General features: G+C 57.7%; 1 protein-coding gene and 1 long non-coding RNA gene across 4 annotated transcripts in view; both read right to left on the bottom strand.

Annotated features, from left to right (window-relative positions):
• Positions 1–18,427, bottom strand: part of LMX1B (LIM homeobox transcription factor 1 beta) — a 78,512-nt gene extending 60,085 nt beyond the window's left edge. For all 3 annotated transcript variants that reach the window (XM_082695690.1, XM_082695691.1, XM_082695692.1), the window contains exons 1-2: positions 18,225–18,427; positions 17,203–17,389 (exon numbers count right to left, since the gene is read on the bottom strand). In XM_082695690.1, the coding sequence (XP_082551816.1) occupies positions 17,203–17,389; positions 18,225–18,363 (326 nt within the window). In that variant the 5' untranslated portion in view covers positions 18,364–18,427. The remainder of the gene's footprint in view (positions 1–17,202; positions 17,390–18,224) is intronic.
• On the bottom strand, positions 3,600–5,210 carry LOC309846575. The gene is made up of 2 exons (XR_014301999.1): positions 5,120–5,210; positions 3,600–3,758 (listed from the first exon to the last, which is right to left on the bottom strand). It is a non-coding gene; the product is annotated as an uncharacterized lncRNA (long non-coding RNA).
• Positions 18,428–20,456: the final 2,029 nt, after the last annotated feature.

Below are 20,456 nucleotides of genomic sequence, written 5' to 3'. Positions count from 1 at the left end.
GCCCAGAGAGCTCAGGACTCCAAGGCTTTAGCCAGGCAGCCCAGGCCTGGGGCTTCCAGTCCTCCCAGCTCTAAGCCCAGGTCTCTCAGACTCTCCATCTGTCCCATCCCCTCCCCTTAACCCTCAGAACTGCCTCCTAACTTTGCCTTGACCCTGTCCCTTCTCTAGCCCCTCCACTGTCCCCACCTCTGAGGAGGCAGTTGCCTCCTCCTGCCGGTCTCCAGTCCCCAATCCCACGCATTGGCTGCCAGTGTCAGCTCCATAAAGTGCCTCTCCTGCCCTGTCACCCACCTGTACAATAATCTTCGATAGCTCCCTTCTGCCCACAGAATAAAAGCCAAAGCCCGTTGCATAGCTACCGGCCCCCCCCCCCCTCTACAGCCCTGCATCCCAGCAGCCCCTAGGCAGCCTCTCCAGCCAGACTCACTGTCCCAGCCCACTTTCTCAGCCCACCAATTTAACCCCTAATATCCCTGCTTCCTGTGCCCCTACCTGGAAAGCCCTCCCCAGATCCTCTTAGCTCCCACCTCCCACCTCTCAGGTACCTGCCCTGGGAACCCAGCACAGACTCCTGCTGTAGTGTTATTAACCAGACCCCTGCCCGCTGCCCTTCCCACGAACAGAAAAGCTCCCACAAACTGGTACAGCTCCTGGAGTGTGCTATTTCATTTAGTCCTCAGGACAACCCCAGAAGCCAGGTTTTTCGAGTACCTCCATTTTACCAATGAGGGAACAGAGGCTCAGAGGCTCAGAGAGGCTAAGGAACTTTCCAAGGGATGCCCAGCTAGAAAGAGGCTGAACCTGGTGTCCAGCCCAGCCAGTCAGGCTCCTGAGCTACTCCTCTATACTTTTCTTTTCAATACTAACTGAGCAACTACTATGTATCCTGCCCTACTCGCCAAGGCGTGGCGCACACAGAGAACCGTAACGAAAATACTGCCTGACGCGTGTAACCAAAGCCAGACACCTGCTCAGGCCCAACACAAAGGACGGTGGGAGCACCGGCAGCAGTATTGGCAAGAGCCACATAACTCATCAGAAGACGTTGCATCTGCTTTCTTTTTCCAGTCTCATCACTGCTCTCAGGCAGGTGCTGGTGCTTAACAGACTGAAAGAGAGCTGTGCCACAGAGAGGTAAAGCATCAAACCCAAGGTCACACAGCCAGGAAGTGACAGAGCTAGATCATACTCTGAACCCCCAGGTTCCAAAGCACTGGTGTCTTTTCTTTGCCCACTTGGTAAAGAACCTGGTTAAGTTCTTGGCCTCCCAAGGAACCAGTTCTGGGGTCAAAAAATCAGGGAAGAGGTCAACATGCCCAGGTATGGGGACAGAGCTGACATGATTTCTGCTTAACTCTGCCACGTCGCCCCACTCACTTTGCCCACGGGCTACCGGTCCTAGGCAGGCTTAGCCAGGACTTGGCTGAACAACTGAAAGTCCCCCAGCTGGGTTCCTGGTAATTAGCTGCACAGACGCCCCCGTCTCTTACCGAACCCCCCTTGTGACCTCGTGCCAGGAGCACGCACCAAGTAGAGCACATGCTTGGTGCCATGATACTCCCTGTGCCCCAGGGCGAGATATTTCCTTTTACAAGTTCTTGTTATTACGATCATAACTGCTATTTTAATTTAAACCTCTGACATTCAGGGAGATGTTTCTCTGCAGCCACAAGGGCATGTCTGGGGGAGGTTGGCACTTCGGTGACTGGACTGAACTCTTGCCACGTGGGATGGCCGGACCAGTGGGCGGCCAGCTCCGTCCTCCTTCAGGGCTCCGCGGCTGCTCACTTATCAGGCTGACATCCCACAGGGGGGCCGCCGCCCTGCCCGCCCCTCCGGCTCCAGGCCTGCCGACTGGAACCAGACCTGGAGGGGTGGGCAGGCGGGGGCCTGTGGGAGGGGGCCAAGCCCTCACCACAGGCCCCTTTGCAGTTCAAAGTGACACACTCAGGCGCTGTCCCCTTCAAAGGGCGGACAGCGCCTGCCCTGAGCTGCTGTACCCGCAGGGCAGGGGTAAAGGTGGCCCTCTCAGGGCCGGTCAACTCCCAGCCGTGGGCTGGGCCTGCTTCCCAGGGCCCTGTCGTGAACAGGCCCCACACCAGCGGCTAGAACTTGCAATGCGATCCTGGGAAAACTGCCTTCCCTCCTGAACATCCCTGCCGTCACTGTGTATTTGCAGAGCACTCAGAAGGCACTCAGGCACGGTCATACGTGATGCTGACAATAAAGATGATGATTCAGTCTCTCAGAGAAACAATGCCCCAAAGCCAGAACACCTGAGCGTGAGTCCCATCAGCTGTTTCTAGTTGTGTGACCCCGGGCAAGTCACTTAAACTCTCTGTGCTTTAGTTTCCACATCCATGCCACATAGCCACAGACACACCCATCTCCTCAATGCCAGACTATGCCCACCTACTGCCATGATCGTCCTTCAGGCCAAGTGAGACCCACTGAGAAGGTACCATTCAGGGACTTCTCCCAACCCCCAGCACAGCCAGGCTGAGAAGTGGTCAAGAGGACAAGTCTTCACACCTGCAGAGCAAGGAAGCATTCTGGTGGAGCTCCCCACGGGCTGTGTGATCCTGGGTGTGTGGCTTTACCTCTCTGAGCCCCAGTTCTGTCACCTGGAAGCCTGGGTAAACAAACAATGGTCCTTTTAGGAACTTTCACTGAGGTCTGGGGTGCCGAGGGCTTAGCCCTGAGCTTAGACGTAATGTGTGCCCAGTATATGGTAGCTTATCATTGCTACCTTATGCTGTGTGACCTTAGGGAAATCACGGCACCTCTCAGGTCAAGCTTCACTGTTGCAGAATGGGAAACAGTAATAAGAATGCCTGCCCCCAGGCAGTGAGAAGATTCAATGAGCTAATTCCCATCAAACCCACAGGCAGTGTGCAATAAACACTGGTCATTAATTATGAGGCATTCATTCAACAAGTAACACTGAGCTCTGGTGCCTGGCCACTGACACTGAACCCAGCAGAGGGTCAGATTCTGCCCTCGCAAAGGATCCCTGGAAGTTTTCTCCTGACCAAACGCCTGGGGTCCAAACCCAGTTCCACTTAACTAGCTGTGTGACCTTGGGCAAGTTACTCAACCTATCTGCCCCGCTCGTCTGCTCCGTAAATGATCACAACACCCACATCACAGCCACAGCACCTTCAAACACTGTGAAGTGCTTCACAAACCATGTGCACTCACTCAGCAAGCATCAGCTGTGTGATTCTTGGTGGGGCTGGGGGTGATATTCTCTCTTGGGGGCCAGACCTGCCCATCACCAAGCCCCCTGCAGCCAGCCTGCCCCCCTTCTGCAGCCTAGAAACTCAGGATGTGTTAGCTCCTGCGAGGCGGCCTGAGTACCCTGCAGAACGGAGGCTTCTGTGGGCTTCCTCTCGGATCTGTTTCCCCAGCAGCTGGAACACTTAGAAAAAAGCTCCCAGCCTGCTGGGCTTGTCAAAGCTGGGCTAGCTTTACTAGAACCAGCTTTGGACGATAATTCTGCGGTCATAACAACTATTTTCTTTACATACTGCTATGGAAAGGGGAACCCCTTGCTTTTTTTTTTTTTTTTTTAACTTAATTGAAGACACCATCAAGCGTAAATATGCCGGAGTTTTTAATAAAAACATGATGGAGGAAAACATTCAAAGCTCAATAATCAGAAGCAATTTGCATCGTGAGCGGGGATGTCGCTCCCATTCCCCACCCCCTTGGCTGTGCTCTGCGCGGGGCTGGTTTTGGGGCTGGCAACTTTAGACCTACGGCAAAAATAATGAACAGCAGTGAGGCTTGGAGATAGTCTGAAAAATATCCTGGAAAAGAAAAACATATGCCAAAGAGTGTGGTGTAAAAGTCATATTTCATGCCTGACTTTAGAGAATGTTAATAAGGATTAGAACCATACTCCAACAGAACAACTATCAGTCAAGGCGGGGTAATTAATTTTGCTTCAGATCTCTGCTTGGGAAAATGAAAGCAGTCAGTGTTGTTTCATGGCATAGAGACTCCATCACACTAGAACAACCCTAAGAACTTCCAAAGTTGCATCCTGATCCCAGCTGAAAGAAAGCTGGCTACTGCCGGTGGCCTCCGCTGATCTGTCACTGGGTAGATTTGGGGATCTTTTCCCAATGCTAACAATATCAAACTCTTTTTTTTTTTTTAAATTTTAGGATTGACTAATAAATATGATTAAGATAACACATCCCAAACCACATGTCCTCTGCTCAGCCTCTAACATGTGGAGTACAGATGTGTCTTCTGTGTACAGATGACCCAGCCGGCTGCTCCCCTGAGGCAGGGATCCTGGGAGACGAAACCCCGAGACGTCCTGGCAGTCCCCTGGCCCTCTGTGGCCCTGGCCAGGCCACTGGCCTCCCCGTGACCCACTGTAGAGAAGAAGGGCCAAGCCAAGGGTGTTTGGGAGTCAGACCCAAGAAGGACAGAGGGATGTGGTCACCTGGCTCTTGTCTTTCAATGTCCCAGTTTAGAAGACAAAATTGCCAAATGTACATGGCTCTGTGCTATCCACAAAGTTCTCAAACTCATTCCATCATGGAGACAAGCCTGTTACACCCCTCAGGAACCAGGACTGAAGGGCCTTCCCCTCCAGTGACCTGAGCCTCAGGAGAAAAGGGTAGGCCAGGGCTAAAGTCAGAGTCTGGGAGCAGGTTTTAGAAACAATTGTGGAGTTGCCACATAGGCCCCTAACTTGGCCATGGGTAAACTGGGGGTTCTGTCTCCGTTCTGCCACAACTGAGTGAGCTTTAGGGCAAATACTAGCCACACCTGAGCCTCGGTTTTCCTGTTTCTACAAGGATCTCTTCAGCTGAGACCCTGCTAAAGCAGCCCAAGGTCTGGGTGGTGGGTGTCCTCCCAGTGCACCCTCTCTGTGATCACTGAAGAGGGTTCTTGGAGGCCGCAGGGAAAACCAGGCCCTGGAAATAGGGCAGGGAAGCCTGGGCCTGTTGGTGTTGACAACCAGCCAAGCTCCAGCTCTAGGGAGAGGGGGCAGCCCCTGGGAGACAAGAGCCCCTCCCAGCCTGACCAAGCAGGACTCTCCCCACCTCCCCCCACCCCGCAGAAGCAAAGCTCTGGGTGAAGGTATGAATGAGCCTACCTCTCGGCTTTCCCCTGGGGTTAGAAGGGAGAAAGGAGGAGTCCCTCAGAGTTAGCTGAGGCCAGGCAGAAGGGCTGAAGCCGGCAGAAAGGGGAAGGGTATTCTACCACAGCGGCAGAAGGAAGGATTGCAGAACAAACGAACGGAAGCATGAATGTATGTCCGAGGGAGGTGAGGGCCTCCCAAGCCCACTGCAGCAGGCAAGCTGAGGGCAGGGCACCTTCCCAGAAGAAAAAGTCCACTAGGGGTCCCTGGGGAAGGGGTACTAGAACCTAGATGAGCCCCAGCTGCCTGCAGGGCACGGGTGGGGTAAGCTCTGGCCACTTGGCAGAGGCGGGAGGGTCTGCCTTCTAGACCAGAGGCTACTCTGGGGAGACGAGGAGGGTCAGGTCCCCCCTGAACTGGATGGGGTCAGGACCACCTGGAGGAGGAACTCTGTCATAGCCCCCCTCGCCCCCTTTCACCTGGGACCCACTGGGCATCTACAGCTGCATTTCTGGGCTCCTCTTAGTGCTCAGGCCCCCGTCTCCCCGGAATACCCCCAGACCTCTTCCCTGCTGAGCAGCCCAGGCCGGCGGGCCTAGGGCTTGGCCCGGCCGGGCTGATATGAACCATCTGCGTTGTCTTAGGCCGCCCCTCTGCCCACTGTCCCTCTGAACTCGGCCGGTTCCCGCGGGCCGTTTGATGCCTCGTAGGGTCACAGACCCCCGCACACAAATCACCGCCGCGGGGCTGGGGGTGGGGCGGAGGCGCTGAAACCTAATCCGCAAAGTTTGCTCTGCCGCCAGCTCACTCCTTCCCTTGCTCACTCGACCACCCCCCCCTTTCCAAACAAGGCTTATTTTTCTTGCCAAAAAACCGAAGTTGGTATCAAGTGTTTCGAGGGAGAAAGTCTCTCCCCCGCCCCAACTTGGGAGGAAGGGCCGGAGCTGTTGGCTGAGTGGGGGACTGCAGAGGGGGCTCTGGGAGGGAACCCGTGGGAGGTGAGCTCCCAGCTCCCAGCTCCGTAGGTCCGCGTCCCGTGGTTAATGTCGCAGACCCAGCCCTGTCCCCCTGTCCCTGGTCCCCTGCCCAGACAGTGCTCTTTCCATCCTGGCTCTCCATCCCTGTGGGGCCAGAGATGGAAGCATCACTTCCTGCCCCTTCTCCCTCCCCATAAAACAGCCCCTGCCTGTCGCTTTTACGAGGTGACACCCTGCTCTCGGCCGATCCTCCCCGCACCGCACCGGAGCCTGGACTCTGGAGGGAGGAGACTGAGCAGTCAGGCGTCTCCAGAGAGTTCCCAGGACGCACTGGGGTGCCTGGGAGACTGCCCTAGAGCACAGACTAAGAGCTTTAAAAGGAGGCTAAGGAGCCAGGTACATTAGAGACAGATTCCTCCAAAGTCTCCTCTCCTGCTCTATTGACTCTGGGGCCTCCGGCCTGAGAGCCTAGAAACTGGCCGAGAGGTAGCCGGCCTGGTCCTCTGCAGCGGTGCAGAGTGGAGCCCTGGGGGCATGCAGGTTTCATTTGCTAGGTGTTGGTTTTGCTTTTGGTTTTTTCAGCCGGTGCAGCGACCCGGAACCGCGCCTGGCCGTTTCTCCGACGCCCGCGGCTTCCGACTGTGCCCGGAGGTGAACGCCGGCGGCTAAAGTCCGCGCCCGCGGCGCCCGCTGTGCGGGCTGGAGGTCTAGTGGTCGGAGCCGGCGGCCGGGGCAGGGGCAAGGCGGCGACGGCGGCGACGTCGAGGGGCGGGTCGGCCGACCCAGCTGGGTCTGCGCGGCCGGGACGGGGAGTGGGGGGGAGTCAGGGGGGGCGGGGGCCGGCCGCACGACAGATCTGCACACTGTGGGACAGGGGTGGCGGCAGCAGCAGTGGCGAGAATAAAGGCGCCACGGGCCCGGCGGAGAAGCTGGTTTCCGCGGGGGTCGAACAAAGGAATTCGGCCTCAGAAGAAAGGGGCCGAACGAGCAGCCGGGAATGGTCAACCCCGGAGACTCGCAGGAGTACGAGCGTCGCGACATCAGTCCCAGGGATCCAACGAAATCCGCCCCGCGCAGGACCCCAGCCTGGCATCTCCGTTCGGCCTCTCCCTTCTTGTCAATCCCGCTTTCATGGGGATGGTGGGTGTGCACCCCCCAGCGCCACCTTTCCTGGGAAGAGGGGACAGAGTGGCCGTGCTTTCCGTCAGTGGAGGCGAAAAGTCCCCCACCCCTCCCAATCGGCATCCTCTGGGCGTGGGGCCGTTGCCCCCATTTTCCAGAAGCTGACAATTGAGGCTCCCCAAAAGCAACCCCTTCCCCCACCCCTGCTGCAACGCATGGCGGGCTCAGGAGACCCAAGTGCCCTCCGAAACGAAAGTCGCCCGGGGGGCGACAGGGCCGGAGCTCCCCTCCTCCCGCCGCCCTCGGAAGGGGTGGAGGGGACACGGTTGTAAGGTGCTTGGCTTCTTTTCTCTGCTTGACATGAATAAGGGGATTAGGACGGCAAGTTTCCGTCGCTCACTCGGACGGACAAAGGGCCCCGCGGTCAGAGCGGCACAGTCTCTGATTAAACGACAGAGCCCTGTCACTCAGCACCGTCCTAGGTACTTGTGTTCGTGACATAATCTTATTAGAAGATAAAACCAGCGAAATCCTTTCCATAATGAAAAGTTACATTTAATGGCTGGACTCGCCCCCCAGCCCCTCCCGACCCTGCCCGCCTCCTCCCGTTGCTGTTGGATATGGCTCGCCTGTAATTGGCATTTAAAGCACCAAGTCCGAGAGAAAAACGGGGTTTAGGGTTTTTGTAATCCCCCTAAACTGTCTTTGTTCGAAATCTCCACAGATACAAGTCTGTTAAGAGTAAATATTTGTGGATTGATACAACCACATTTCCCCCCTACAAACCAAATCTGAAAAAAAATCTGCCCTCCCGCCGCGCTCGGCCCTGCGCAGGAGGGAGGGGGCTGGGGTCAGCCCCAGCGTCTGCACCGGGAACCCTGCATTGGGGTCGCCTCTTTGCCTCCAGGAGCCGAGGGACTGTGCACATTTCTCAGGCGGGAGAAAGCTCTTAGACTCTTTTTTCAATTTTCTGTGCTCTCGATAAACAAACCTCCCAAACGCGCCTCTTTTGGGCCTGCCCGAGGGGGTCGGCAGGAGGGCTTGGGGAGGGGCGAAGGCTTTGCTCAATTCCAAAAGAAAATTCCCTCTCTCCGCTTCGCTCCCTTTCCAGTAGGTTTAAGTGGCTTCGAGAGGACTCACTCCTCCTGGGTCGCAGTAGATGCGACCCAGCAGGGCGCCCCGAGTCCGGCCCAGGATTGCACCGGGAGCCGCCAAGGGCCCCCGCAACGCAGAGGAGTCCGAAGGTTGCGGCGGGGCCCCGGTTCCCGGCTCCAGCCCAGCCTGTCCTGGGATCGGATTCCTTCATAAATCAGCGGCTGGGTGAAAGGGCTGCGCTTTAGAAGGGGCAGGACCGTGTGTGCGTATTAGAGCGCGCGGTTCCCAAATCCGGGCTAAACCCCTGGTGACACCGAAATTCATCAACCGCTGCCGGCGCCCGTGGCGCGGCCGAGGAGCCCCAGAGCCGAGGAGCCTGTGCACCACGCTGCCCCACTGAGGGGAAAGGAACGAGGAGCAGGAACCACGGGAGAGGTGGGCCTGGAGGGGGCACGGGTGGAGACCTCCGAGAGCCGCCCCGCCCGCGCGCCTCGAGCCCTGAAGGAAGCTCACCGCTGGGGGGAAAGGCAGTTATTCTAACCTTTTTTTCCTTTTCTGGCAAAGGCTGGCCCTACAGGAACATTCTGATGCGAAGAGGGCAGTGACCCCCGCCCCCACCCCTTCCAACCCTGGGCAGTAACCCCCACCACACACACCCCTTTCAGGCTGGGCACTCAGGTGAATCACAGCTGCCCGGGAGCAGCCTCTGGGGCTTTGGGAAGAGCAGGAATTGAGGACTGAGGGATCCCATCAGCTTTAGGAGTTAGACCCACCTACGGGGAAATCTGCGGGAGTCATTCTGGGTCTGAGAGGAGTGACTTAACTCCCTCCACCTCCGTTTTCTCACCTATACAGGGACCTAAAGCAATAAAGACCAATACACTCCAGAAATGTCAATTCCTTTGCTTTCTAGACGGACTACTATTGCGCCCGCCCCTCTGGGTCAGTAAGACTCTGTTCCTATGAGTTCCTGTCTGCACTGGCCACGCTCAAGAGTAGGCTGGATAACAGCAGGACCTATGTCCCTCAGAAGTCATGGGGGGGGGGCGGGCATCTATAGGCTGCTGCCTGCCTGCCTCCGAGGACCGGTTTCTGACAGCCAGACCTGCCCCATTCCCCTTCCAAGGGGAAAATTCAGAACACAGGCCCCAGCTCAGGGCACAGAGCAGGGGGGTGGGCTAGGGCACTCGGGGAGGCCCGTTTGGGAGGTTCCAGGTTCCGTGCCTGTGTAAAAGGCCGACAATGCATTCCTGCCAGGCAGCGTGTCTCCAGCTCACTTCCCAGGCAGGCAGGCAGGAAGGAAACATCCATTGACGAAATGCCCAATGCAGGCTGGCACCTCTGGGTTTGTTTCACTTTATCCTTAGAGATCGAGTCATTTTATCCTGTGAGATTGTAACCAGCATCCCTGTTTCACAGAGGAGGAAACCGAGACCCAAGAAGAACAACGAGCCCTTCCCTAAAGGCCCGTGGCTTGTGCCACAAGAGCCAGAGACATTCTTGATCCCTGGTCTGTATGTGGAGTTTTGTTCTTTGTCCTTTGAGAGAACGTGCCCCGCCCAGGAGGCCATCCTTCTGCAGGAGGTGGTTTCCAGAGCACCTTGGTCCTCTCCATCTCCGCAGGCTCTGGGCAGCTCCAGGCCTGGGCAGGCGCCCATACCCTGACAGCCCTGTAACTATGGCAATTCAGGAATCACATGACAACAGTCCCTGAGTCCCAGAGGAAAGCAGGAGGTGGGAGAAGGGGGGACAGCAGTCACACCCAGCTCATCCTGACCCAGGGCTGCTATCCTCCTCCTCTCCTGTCACTGCTGCTGCAGCACCCAACAGAGCCGCCTGGGGGTCGGCTGGCTGTCCTGTGTTCCAGCATGCTCACTTAGCTTTCTGCGTCCAGCCAGCAGCTCGGTGGGCTCCTCACTCCTGCCAGCCCTGGTGGGCACCTCTGTTGTTCAGGGCAGCCCTCAGAACCCTCCCCACCTGGCAACCACCTCCCAGTTCCCAGGGAAACCTCTTAAGCAGGGGCCTGCCAGGAAGCAAACATCTTTGTTTCTTCTGGAACCAAACTCCAGGAACTAGGTTTTTCCTTCAGCAATACTTCCCCCAGTTCCCCAAGTGCCGGGGCAAGCCTGGTGCTCTGCCATCAGCCAGCACACTCGGACCGGGCCAGTCTGAGCCAGGCTCCCGACGGAGACAAAGCACCACCCCCCTCAACGTACTCACATATCCCTGGGACCCCTACACTCCCCAACCCCCCTTCAGGGGCCCCAGGGTCGACAAGGCAGGTCCAGGGGCCGTCAGTCAAGAAGCTGAACAGAAATGGATACAATATTGCCCTGGGAATAACAAAGGAAGGGCCCACGCAGAAATTTATTTGTTCTGATCAGGCGAAGCAAAGGTAAGGGACAGCGAGGAAGTGCTGTCAGCCAGGCCTGAAACCCAAGAAAGTTGCCATTCGGAGCACAGTGGCCCCTTATACCCCACCACTCCACAACACAGCGGTAGTTAAAGCAAACACAGACCCTTCACTGCCCCGTCAGTTACACCTTCCCCCCAAAATTACACAAACTTTGAAAGATTTTTCTGAGAGAAGATGGATGCTTCGGGAGACTTGAGGTCAAAGCTAGGCTGTTTAAAGTATATTATTAACAAATAAACATTTACTGCAAAAAAAAGAGAAAAACCCTATAGGCCACCGGGGAACCAAATCATGTTGCTTTTGGCTTCAAATGACAGGAGACATTTATGACATGAATGGAGAACACCAGCCGGTCGATGAAATGGCAACCGTCTGCCACTTTGCTTCCTCTGCTTTCGTGAATCAACTTTTTCAAATATGGTTTTCAGCCTTACCCTCCCTTCACTACCACCGCCTCCCCACTTCTGACTGCAGTAGCAATAAATATATATAATTTTGGTTTTGCTCTCTGCTGCCATCAGCACAGACTCTGAGAGTTGGAGAGGGCTGGGTCAGCCAGAAAGCCAAGGGCTTTGGGTCCTCCTGCACCCCAGGGTTGACTGACAGCTCATACAGGCTCCTGGGATAAGTGGACCATCCCTTTCTTCCTCCCTCCCTTGAAGCTGAGGCCTGATGGTGGTGTCCAACAAATTGGAAGTTATAACTCATGTCGTTGAATGTATCCTCCATTCCTCAGCTAACTAATGCCAAAGTAGGGCAGTAGGGCTGGGAATTTTTTTTTTTTCTTTTTCTGTTTTAAAAATCTCATAGCCACAGGACAGAGGAGATTCCCTGGGGGACACACAGGCAGCCCATCCTGGACAGGACAAACCTCTGTGGGCTTTCATCTGACCACCTGAGCCTGTGTTTCTCCACCTTTTAAACCCCAGCTTTTGGAGAAACAAACAGATCCCTGGATCTCTCTACCTTATCACCCCCCATCCCAATCTCTCCCTTATCCTTGAACCTTAGAGATGCTGGGTTGAGATTTTTTCCCCCTTGTCATCTGAATCACAAAAACAGCAAGCACCAAGTTTTTTCCAAATATGAAATTATATTATCGAGTAGGATTTTCCAAGCTATTCTCAGACCCTGAAGAGTCTAATTGCTCCCCAGTATTAAGATCTTTGCTCTGGACCCATTCAACTCCCTCTCACGGCCCCCAAGGAGAAAAAGGCCAGCACACCAGGCCCATCCTGCTACCGGCCCTTCCTGGTAATGCACAGTTGGCAACTGTTCTTATCTATATAATCAGAAGTTTTTCTGCTTCTCTGAAGGTAGTTAAGAGGATACTGGATCCCACGGAGTATGGAACATGGACTGAAACCCCACCAGATACCTTGTGTCAACCTTACAACCACCCTGGTAAATTGTATCATCACCTCTAATTTGCTGTTGGAGAACCTGGGGCTCTGAAACAGGTCGTCAGTTGGCTAAGATCCGACGGCTGCTGAATGGGGCTGGGAGGCAAACCCAGCTCTCAGAGTCCACAGCTCTTCTCCTCACTGAAGGAGGAACGGCCCATACAGTGCCCCACTCAGGCACAGGGAATGACTTTCCCAGGGGTGCCCCTCATTTTCCCTGCACAGAGAGGCTCATGGCAAGCCTACCATGCCAGCTGTCCCTTTCTCTGGCAAGGAACCCATGGGAAGTTTGGTGTCTCCTTGGGGACAGGACATTCCTTGCCACACTGCTGATGATAATGGTAACAACAATAATTTCCAAAGTATTAACAACATGCCAGGTGAGATGCCAGGTCCTTGGGGACATGTTATCTTGAATCCTTATTAGAATCCTTTCCCCCAGGGGGCTATGTCCCTATTTTACAGAGGAGGCTCAGGTAGATGCCAGGGCCTAAGCCTGGTTCCAGGGCGCAGGGTAGGAGGTTGCTGAGGGCGCACAATCACCTACTCCAGAGGAAATCCTCACAGCCTTCTTCTCCAACTCTAGAAAAATCCGGCAAACAAATTAGGCTGCACTAGCCCAGAGCCTGGGGAATACAGGGTGAGCCAGGAGTCAGCTGTGAATAATGCCTCCCTTCAGCTGCTGATGACTGCAGCTTTAGGAAGGCCTTTGCTTACCTTCTACCTGCAGTCGAGGTGCTGGGGTTAAAAGGAGGGTGCCGTTGCAAGAGCCAGAGGGTCCCCAGACTTGGGCTGGCAAAGCAGAGCCCTTCAGCCCTCAACCCCCCAGGGAGAGCACTACCGAGGCCTTTCTATAAAGCCAAGCTCGGGCTTTTCCTTCCAAGCGGATCCAGTTCCAGAACAGACCCTCTACCTCAGGCTGTGGGCAGGAATGTCTGCAGTTCTGAATGAGACAGATGCGGGCAGTGCTAGCTGGGATACCCTACTGGTAGGGGAGGCATGCTGGTAACTGGCACCCCACAGGGAGGCCTTATGGGATGAGGCCTTCCAAGCTGGGAGAAACGGCAGGCAGAAGAGCCTGGAGCCCGGCTTTGCTCTCCGAGCACCACACCCCTACTCTGCCAGAGCTGGTGCTCCGAGGAGAGAGGTGAGCCTCCTTGGTAGGCCTTTCCCGGTGTAAACACTTCCAAGGAAAGAAGGAAAGGAATGTGCTGGGAAGAGCCAGGTTGGGCCACTGGAGCTGGAGCCAGCTGGGGTAGATTTACGCCCCCCACCAAAAAAAAAAAAAAAAAAAAAAGAAAGGAAGGAAAAGAAAAGAAAAAAGGAAAAAAGAAAAGAAAAGAAAAAAAATCACCCCAGGACTCAGTGTTTTTTTTTCCTGAAACTCAATCAAAGTCTCCCTGCTCCCCACCTTCCGCGGGTGGGCGCATCCTACCTGGGCAGGCGAGCCCAAGGGGACCCTCGCAGGCTCAGCGGAGCCCTGTAACTCTGCTCGAGAAGGGGCGAGGCCGCCCGGGCAGGCCCTGCGGGCGGCAGGGCTCCGGCGGCCCGGGATGCCGAGGTGGGAGCCCGGCCCGAGCTGGAGCGCCGGGTCCTTCGGCGCACGCAGGCTCCCGCTTGTGCACCAACGGATCTCGGGTCGCCAGGCCTGGGAGCTGTCTTACAAGCGATTAGACTCCATTTTGTGACAGATTTTTGGACTCTCCCACCGACCCTCCCCCCTTCCGGAGCCTCCTCCAGGAATTCGCCACCTCCTCAGGATAGAAACGCTTTCCAGACGAGCGACAGACGGCAAGAAAAAAGACTTACATAATTCTATTTGGCCAAGCCACCAAGAAAAAAAAAAAATGGGGCGGGGGTGGGGGGAATTATGTTGTCATTTTCTTTTTTCTATGTGTTCTCCGGTGGAGGAAGGAGAGAAAGGTGTTCGCGATTTTGCGTTTGCAGGAAACCCCGTTTCCTCCCGGTTTCTAACCGGGTTGTGAGTCCGAGGAGGAGCTCTGGCGGCGGAGGGGCCAGAGCCTTAGGCGCAGAACAATCCGACCGCTTTTTTTTTTTTTTTTGGAAGGACCCCCCCAAAAGCATGTAAGGAGAAAAAGTAAACTTCTCGAGTTGTGCGTGAAAATACCCAAATGCTGCGGCCCCGCGCTCCGCTTCGTCCGTCCAGGACGTGCGGATGGATTTTATCAAATGCTATTAAATGTGCCCGATCGTCAATTAATATCCCCCATGGTGCGTAAAATAACGCTGCGCTTCTGGGTGTCCCAGATCTTTAAAACAAATCGAAAGGAAGAAGAGACGCTTAATAAAAATAGCAACCTCTTTCTAAGGACCGAGCCCCGCAAGCTCCTCGATGGGGCGAGGCCACATTTTTCACAAGTTATTGCGGGGAGGGGGGTGGTGGTTGTTAATTTCCCTGTACCGCGGACACAAAGGTTCGACCAAATTGAGAAGGCACGTCTCTGCGCCCACTAGCCTGGATTCTCGTCTGAACAGCATTTATGCGCAGATGCAATAAATATGCATCTGCGATCCTCAAAGAAAAAAATAAATCGTGAAATAAACTTTTATTGTGAAAAAGAACATCGCTTCTTCCGTGAGCCCCTGCCCGCCTCGCTGCGCCTGCTCTCCCTGCGAAACGCTGAGGCGAGACCCGCCGGGGTATTTGTCCATAGGACTGTCTTAAGAACAACCTCTCCTCAGCCCCCAACCGGCCGGCCTAGTGCAGATACCTAATTGGCCTTATTAGAAGAAAGAGGGGGCGAGGGAGGAGGAGGGCACCGGGAGGGGCGTGAATAATGCCCGCCTGAAGCCTGCCGCCTTGCGGGACGCAGACTCGGAACTAGGGACCCGAGATTCTTCTGGAGCCCGAATTCACCCGCAGACACATCCCAACTACACTGAAGCATCAAGCTCTCGGAGAGGCGCCTTTTTCCTCTTTTTAGAAAACAAATAGGCTTTCAACAAAGGCAACACAAACATTTAATGTTTAATTGTTTTGTAAAATTAGGGAGCTAGCCGCTCCGCGTGGTAACATCTGCTCAAATTTTGTGACTTTATACTTCTGTGCTCCGAAGAACCAGGGAGCATCCTCTCCTAGTTTTAAACAGAAGCTCCATAGAGGACTGAAGGGTAGGGGAGAGACCTGGCAGATGCACGCAAGAGGTTGGAAAGGGTCCTTCCAACATGTAAAAAAAATTTTTTCCCCCCAAAATCTGCTCCAGTAACTTGGAGGCCCATTTCCAGTTTCCTGGGCCTCCCGCCCCCACATGTTGAGTCACCCAGGCCGGTGGCTGAGCTAAGTTGGAAGTGGCAGTGCCAGAGCTGAGCTAAGGGTCAGGCAGGCAGAGGTGCAAGGCCGGCAGGACATTGGTGGACTGGAAGTTGGTGAACCCTGCCCTTTGGCCAGACCAAAGCCCCCAACCACATCTATCCCGACTACTTTCCCCATTTTATTTGTCCTGCTCTATGCCTGCTTGTGGCCGAACTGACTGGCGGCCACACTTTCTCCTGGAACTAGAATCCTGTCAGTCCAGGGCATAGCCCCAATACTATCAACGGCAAAGTGCCTAATTTGGGGTGCTCCAGACAGAGGGAGAGGTCTCAGCAAGACTCTGGGATCAGCAAAAGAGCTGACTCTCTGAAATGGACCCCAATTCCTGCCCGCAGAGCCCCCAGTGGGCAGGAAGAGCCAGGTGCAGAGAGCAGGTCCTATCGGACCTTCCAGACCAGGGGAGCACAGTCAGATAAGGTGCTGTTGTGGGGCTCAGTCAGAACCCTTCAGAGCAGAATCTAACACCCTCTCCAGGGCTTTAGCCTACAGTCCCACCATTTCCAGGCCTCAGTCAAGCAGCTAGAGAGATGGAGATGGTGTACCCCAGATGCTCCACTTCCACCAGGGCCTGGATCTAGGAACAGTCCCTGGGCAGACAGGTAGGCTGCAGTCATCACCAGGCATTGGCGGCCCACACTTTTCCTGGAGGCTTGGGCACACACAGTTCCCCCTGAGCCCCCATACACCTGAGAGCCTCCTCATCCTGCAGCCCCATCTAAAAGGGTCTTTTGGACCTCACTAGAAAGTTCTGTCCTCCCTGGGGGTGCCGACACCTTTCTTTTGGCTATTGCTCCTCTCTGCCTCCCCCCCCCCCCAATCACACTGCCAGGCACAAAATGCAGAGGATGAAAAGAAAAAGCCCGAATCTGCTCTTAACTGTCCCAGAACCTTGCCAAACAAATCTATAGTCTCATTTAAAAACAAAAGTTTGCAGGTAGGGCTCAACCCATAGTCTTCAGACTCAACCTTGAGATTTAGGCTACACCAGGGCAAAGCAAGCCACCCCGACTCCAACACAAACACTGTGCAAGAAAGAGGGCCTGCTGGGGAAGGCTGACTTGGGCAGCTCTTCATTCCCACCCCCAGGAGCCCCAGACTGTGGTTTGCCACCTCTTGAGGTCCTCTTCCTAGACAGTTCCTCCAGCCAGCAAAAACTGTTAAGTGCAAAATTCCCGCATGGAACGGTCTGGAGAGAACGGACACTCTTTTCTATCAGGGACTGATAGGACAACAGAGAGCATGGCAGGAAGGAGGCATCCTGAGCTGCCCGGGCAACTCAGCAGCCCCCCAAACTCCACTTCCTTGCTCCAGGAATCCCAGACCTCCATAAAACTCTACTTTTGGGGAAGCACACCACCAGGGCCTGGCTCCCTAAAGCACTGTTTTCATTTGGAAATCAATCACTGGTCCCCAGTTGAGGTCTCAGTGAGGTCAGGCCCTGTCCCTGGACAGAGGGATGGTATCTCCTAACTGGCCAAGGGCCTTGTCCTGTACCCCAACCAGTGCAGGTTTCCGGACAAAAGATGGCAACTAGGGACCGCCAGAGGCTCCCGGCCACCTCACCAGTGGCAGCCTGGCTGGGATGGTTAGCCCCTGTCATGAGTCGCACAGCCCACACAGCTCTCAGAACTGATGGGCCCAGCGGTGCGCGGAGCCAGCCCTTGGGCAGACGCGGGCCTGGCAGTGGGGGGTGGCGGGGCTCGAGTGCCCGGGCGGCGGCAGGGAAGGAGGAGAACGAGAGAGGCGCTTACTGTTGGTAGTCTTGTTTGCAGTACAGTTTCCGATCCCGGAAGTAGCAGCTGGTGGTGAGGGCTTGCTGACACGCCGCGCACTGCAAACACTCCTCGTGCCAGGACGACTCATTGACTCGCATCAGGAAGCGGTCGGAGATGGGCCGCTGGCAGCCCTCGCAGACGGCGGGATGCGGGCAGTCGGAGCCTGCAGCGCACAGGGCGAGAGCCGGGCGGTCAGCCCCGACCAGCGTGGCCCCAGCGTCCCGGCCGCGCGCTGCCCGCAGCCCGGGCCCCAAGGGCGAGGGCAAGCCGGGAGCGCCGCCCGCCGCCTGCGCTCCCCTGGCCGCCGCACCAGGGCCCGGGCAGCCTCAGCTGGTTGGTCCCAGTCCACGGACTCCCGCGCGGAGAGGCCGCGGGTCTCGAGAGCCCTGGCTCGGCGCTGCACTCTCCCCTTCTCCGGAGATCCGGCGCTTGGTGTTACTACGTATGAGAACCGGCACGGCGCGGGGTAGCCGGCTGGAACCAAGACGGGCGAGGTGAGGCTGGGCGCTCGCTGGCTGACACGCCCCACGGCGGCGTTCGTGGTCTTCTGTCCCCAGTCTCCCCAAAACCTGTAGTTTGGGTGGCCCAGGGGACATTTTTCTCTTAAAAGCTCCCCCCACCAAGTGACCTGGCACTGCTCCCAAGCTTGCTAAGGTGACTACTTGGGTCTCCATCACTCCGGCCTCCCACCTCCTATCCCCTCGGGAGTGGCAGCTCTAGCACCAAGGCCCAGTGAGGATGGTGGGTGGCAGCTGGAGCGGTCCTGGCCTCCCTCCTCCTAGGTGGTGTCCCTGCAAAGCTCTGTCTCCTCACGATGCCTGTTTAGGGGTGCCTGTTGACCCTCCAGTGATCACTGCAAGAGACTAGTCTGTGTCCTCCCGCACCCCTACGTCCTGCAAACCATGTCCTATTCCGTTGGTCTGGCCGCCTGAGTCCATCTCGGAAGGATGCCCCTGTCCCCTGCCCATGACCACTTGGGCGTCTGACGCCGCACTCACCCAGCAGCACCCCCAGAGTGGCGGGCCCGGGGCGCAGGGCGTGCTCCTCCATCTTGATGCCGTCCAGCATCTTGGCGCAGTCCGTTTGCCCGCGGGGGAAGCACCTCTCCAGCGACTCGGGACCTGTTGCTATATCCATGGGACGCGGGGCGCGCCTTGGGCCCCGCCGGCCAGGGTGCTCGCCCGCCCGCCCGCCTGCCCGCTCGCCGCCGCCGCGGCCCCGGAGCCGGGGAGGCGCGGCCCCCGCGGGGTTGGGGCTGCGGCAGGGGCCGCGGGCCGCCCCCGGCGAGCGTGGAGCGCCGACGCGCTGGCCCCGGGCCCCGGCGTCGTGCGGGCGGGCCGGGGCGCTGCAGTCCGCGCCGCGTTCTCCCGGGCACTCGCAGCCACGCGCGCCGGCTCCTCTGTCACCTGCTTGTCAGCCCCGGAGCCGGGCTGCGGCGGCGGCAGCAGACGGAGCCGCGGGGAGGAGGCGGCGGCGGCGGCAGCGGCGGCGGAGGCGGTGGCGGGCGGGGGAGGGGGCGGGGGTGCAGGGGCGGCCCCGCGGGCTGGGGGGGCGCGGGCGGCGCAGCGGGGTCCCGGGCGGGGCGCAGCGGGCCGCAGGGCTCCAGGCGCGCTCCCCGCACTACTCCAGTGCCATGGTGCGCCCGAGGAGCCGCTGGGTTTAGAGCTGGGGCTGGCGGCGGAGGGATACTCCGGCCGGGAGCCGCCTCACCCCTCCTCAAACTTCCTGACATTTGAACTCATTGGTGCGCCTCGTATCCGTGCGCCGGGATGAGCCGGCGGCTCCACGTCAAATAGTGCCGTCGCCTCCCCCCCACCCCCCGCGGGAGGGTTCCCCGAGCCCCCGGCTTGCGCCCCGCTCCGCGCCTGGCCCGGAGCTCAGGCCCCGGCGTCCCGGCCAGACAGAGCGCCGGCTGGCCCCTTGTAGAAGTTTGGGGCACCTTCGAAACAAATCCTTCTGCCCCACCCCTTTGAAAAATTGATTTGGGAGTTGGGGATTGAAGGCTTTCTTTTTTCTTGCTTGCTTTCTTTATTATTAATATTTTGTAAAGCTTCGGCGCTAGGAGGAGTGGCCCCATGCGAGGCCAGACTGAGAGGATGGCGGGGAGCGCAGCGGATCCACCAGGGGAAGGCGCCGGCCGAGAGTGGCCGACCGGGGACCCCATCTGTTGGTCAAGGTAGGTCGCTCCGGGCTGAGTTGACGGTCCCCTGGGCGGCGGCGCCTTCCCGGGGCCCTTCTGGTCCGCGGAGAGGCTGGCTGCTGGATTGAGGGACGGGGCCCGTCAGGCGGGAAGGGCTGTTGGCCCAGGACTGGCCAAACGGGGTCCTGGCCCTGGGAGAGGGGATTGGGCTCCGGATTTGGGGTGAGGGGTCCGGAAAAGCAGGCGTGGCAGAGATTGGGTCGAGGGGTGAACGAAGATCCTGGAAGGGCCCTGGGATCAAGGATGGGGGACATTGGGCAGAGGAGGAGGGTCAGGCCCAGCATAGGCACGGAGAGTTTAGAGGGCGATTCAGTCTGAGAACGGGGCCCGGCCAGAGGTGGGGGCAATGGATGAGAACCTGGCCTCGCAGGATTTGTAAATGCACGGGAAGGGGGTGGTGGCTCTGAGGGTGGTGGCTCTGGGGTCGGTAACTGAAGGCCCAGGACGATGTGTGTTCAGTTGCTCGATGGAAGCGGGATTGGTGGCTGGGATAGGCTCCTTTTGGTAGCGGAGGGGCCCGGCTAGGGGTCTGTAGGCCGCACCTGGCAGGGACAGCGCCCTGGTCAGACTGGGCAAGGTGGGCTTTGACGCTGGGGAGTGAAAGGTCGGCAAGACAGAGTCCCAGACTCTCGCGCCCGCTGGGCCAGGCACCCACCCGCCCTGGCACCCGCACTCGTGCTCCGTGCGCAGGCCGCTGTGTCCGGCTGCGGTACACCGCGCCTAGGCCGCCTGTGTCTTCGGGTCCCGGGTCTCCACAGAGGCGCGGATCGCCCAGGAGCAGGGGGTGGGTGGTGGTGGTGGTGGTGGTGCGGGCCCGGGGCAGGAGCTGGCTGACCCCTCGAGCCGCTGCGGGGCGGCCCGGCCCCTCCCGGACCTGAGCAGCGGCGCGGAGCGGGGCGGGGGCGGAGGGCACGGGAGGCGGGTCCCCTGACCCCGCTGGAGGCGAGAGGGCGGATCGGATTTGGAGCCTGCCGGAGGCTTGGTCAGAAGTGGCCCCCTGTGCCGCGGGGCCCTGCGGAGGGGCCTGGCT

The sequence above is a fragment of the Mustela nivalis genome (assembly GCF_964662115.1).
Source record: "Mustela nivalis genome assembly, chromosome: 13".
Lineage (NCBI taxonomy): Eukaryota > Metazoa > Chordata > Mammalia > Carnivora > Mustelidae > Mustela > Mustela nivalis.
The sequence above is the reverse complement of the archived record's forward strand: the minus strand, read 5'-3'. Positions and strand labels throughout refer to the sequence as shown.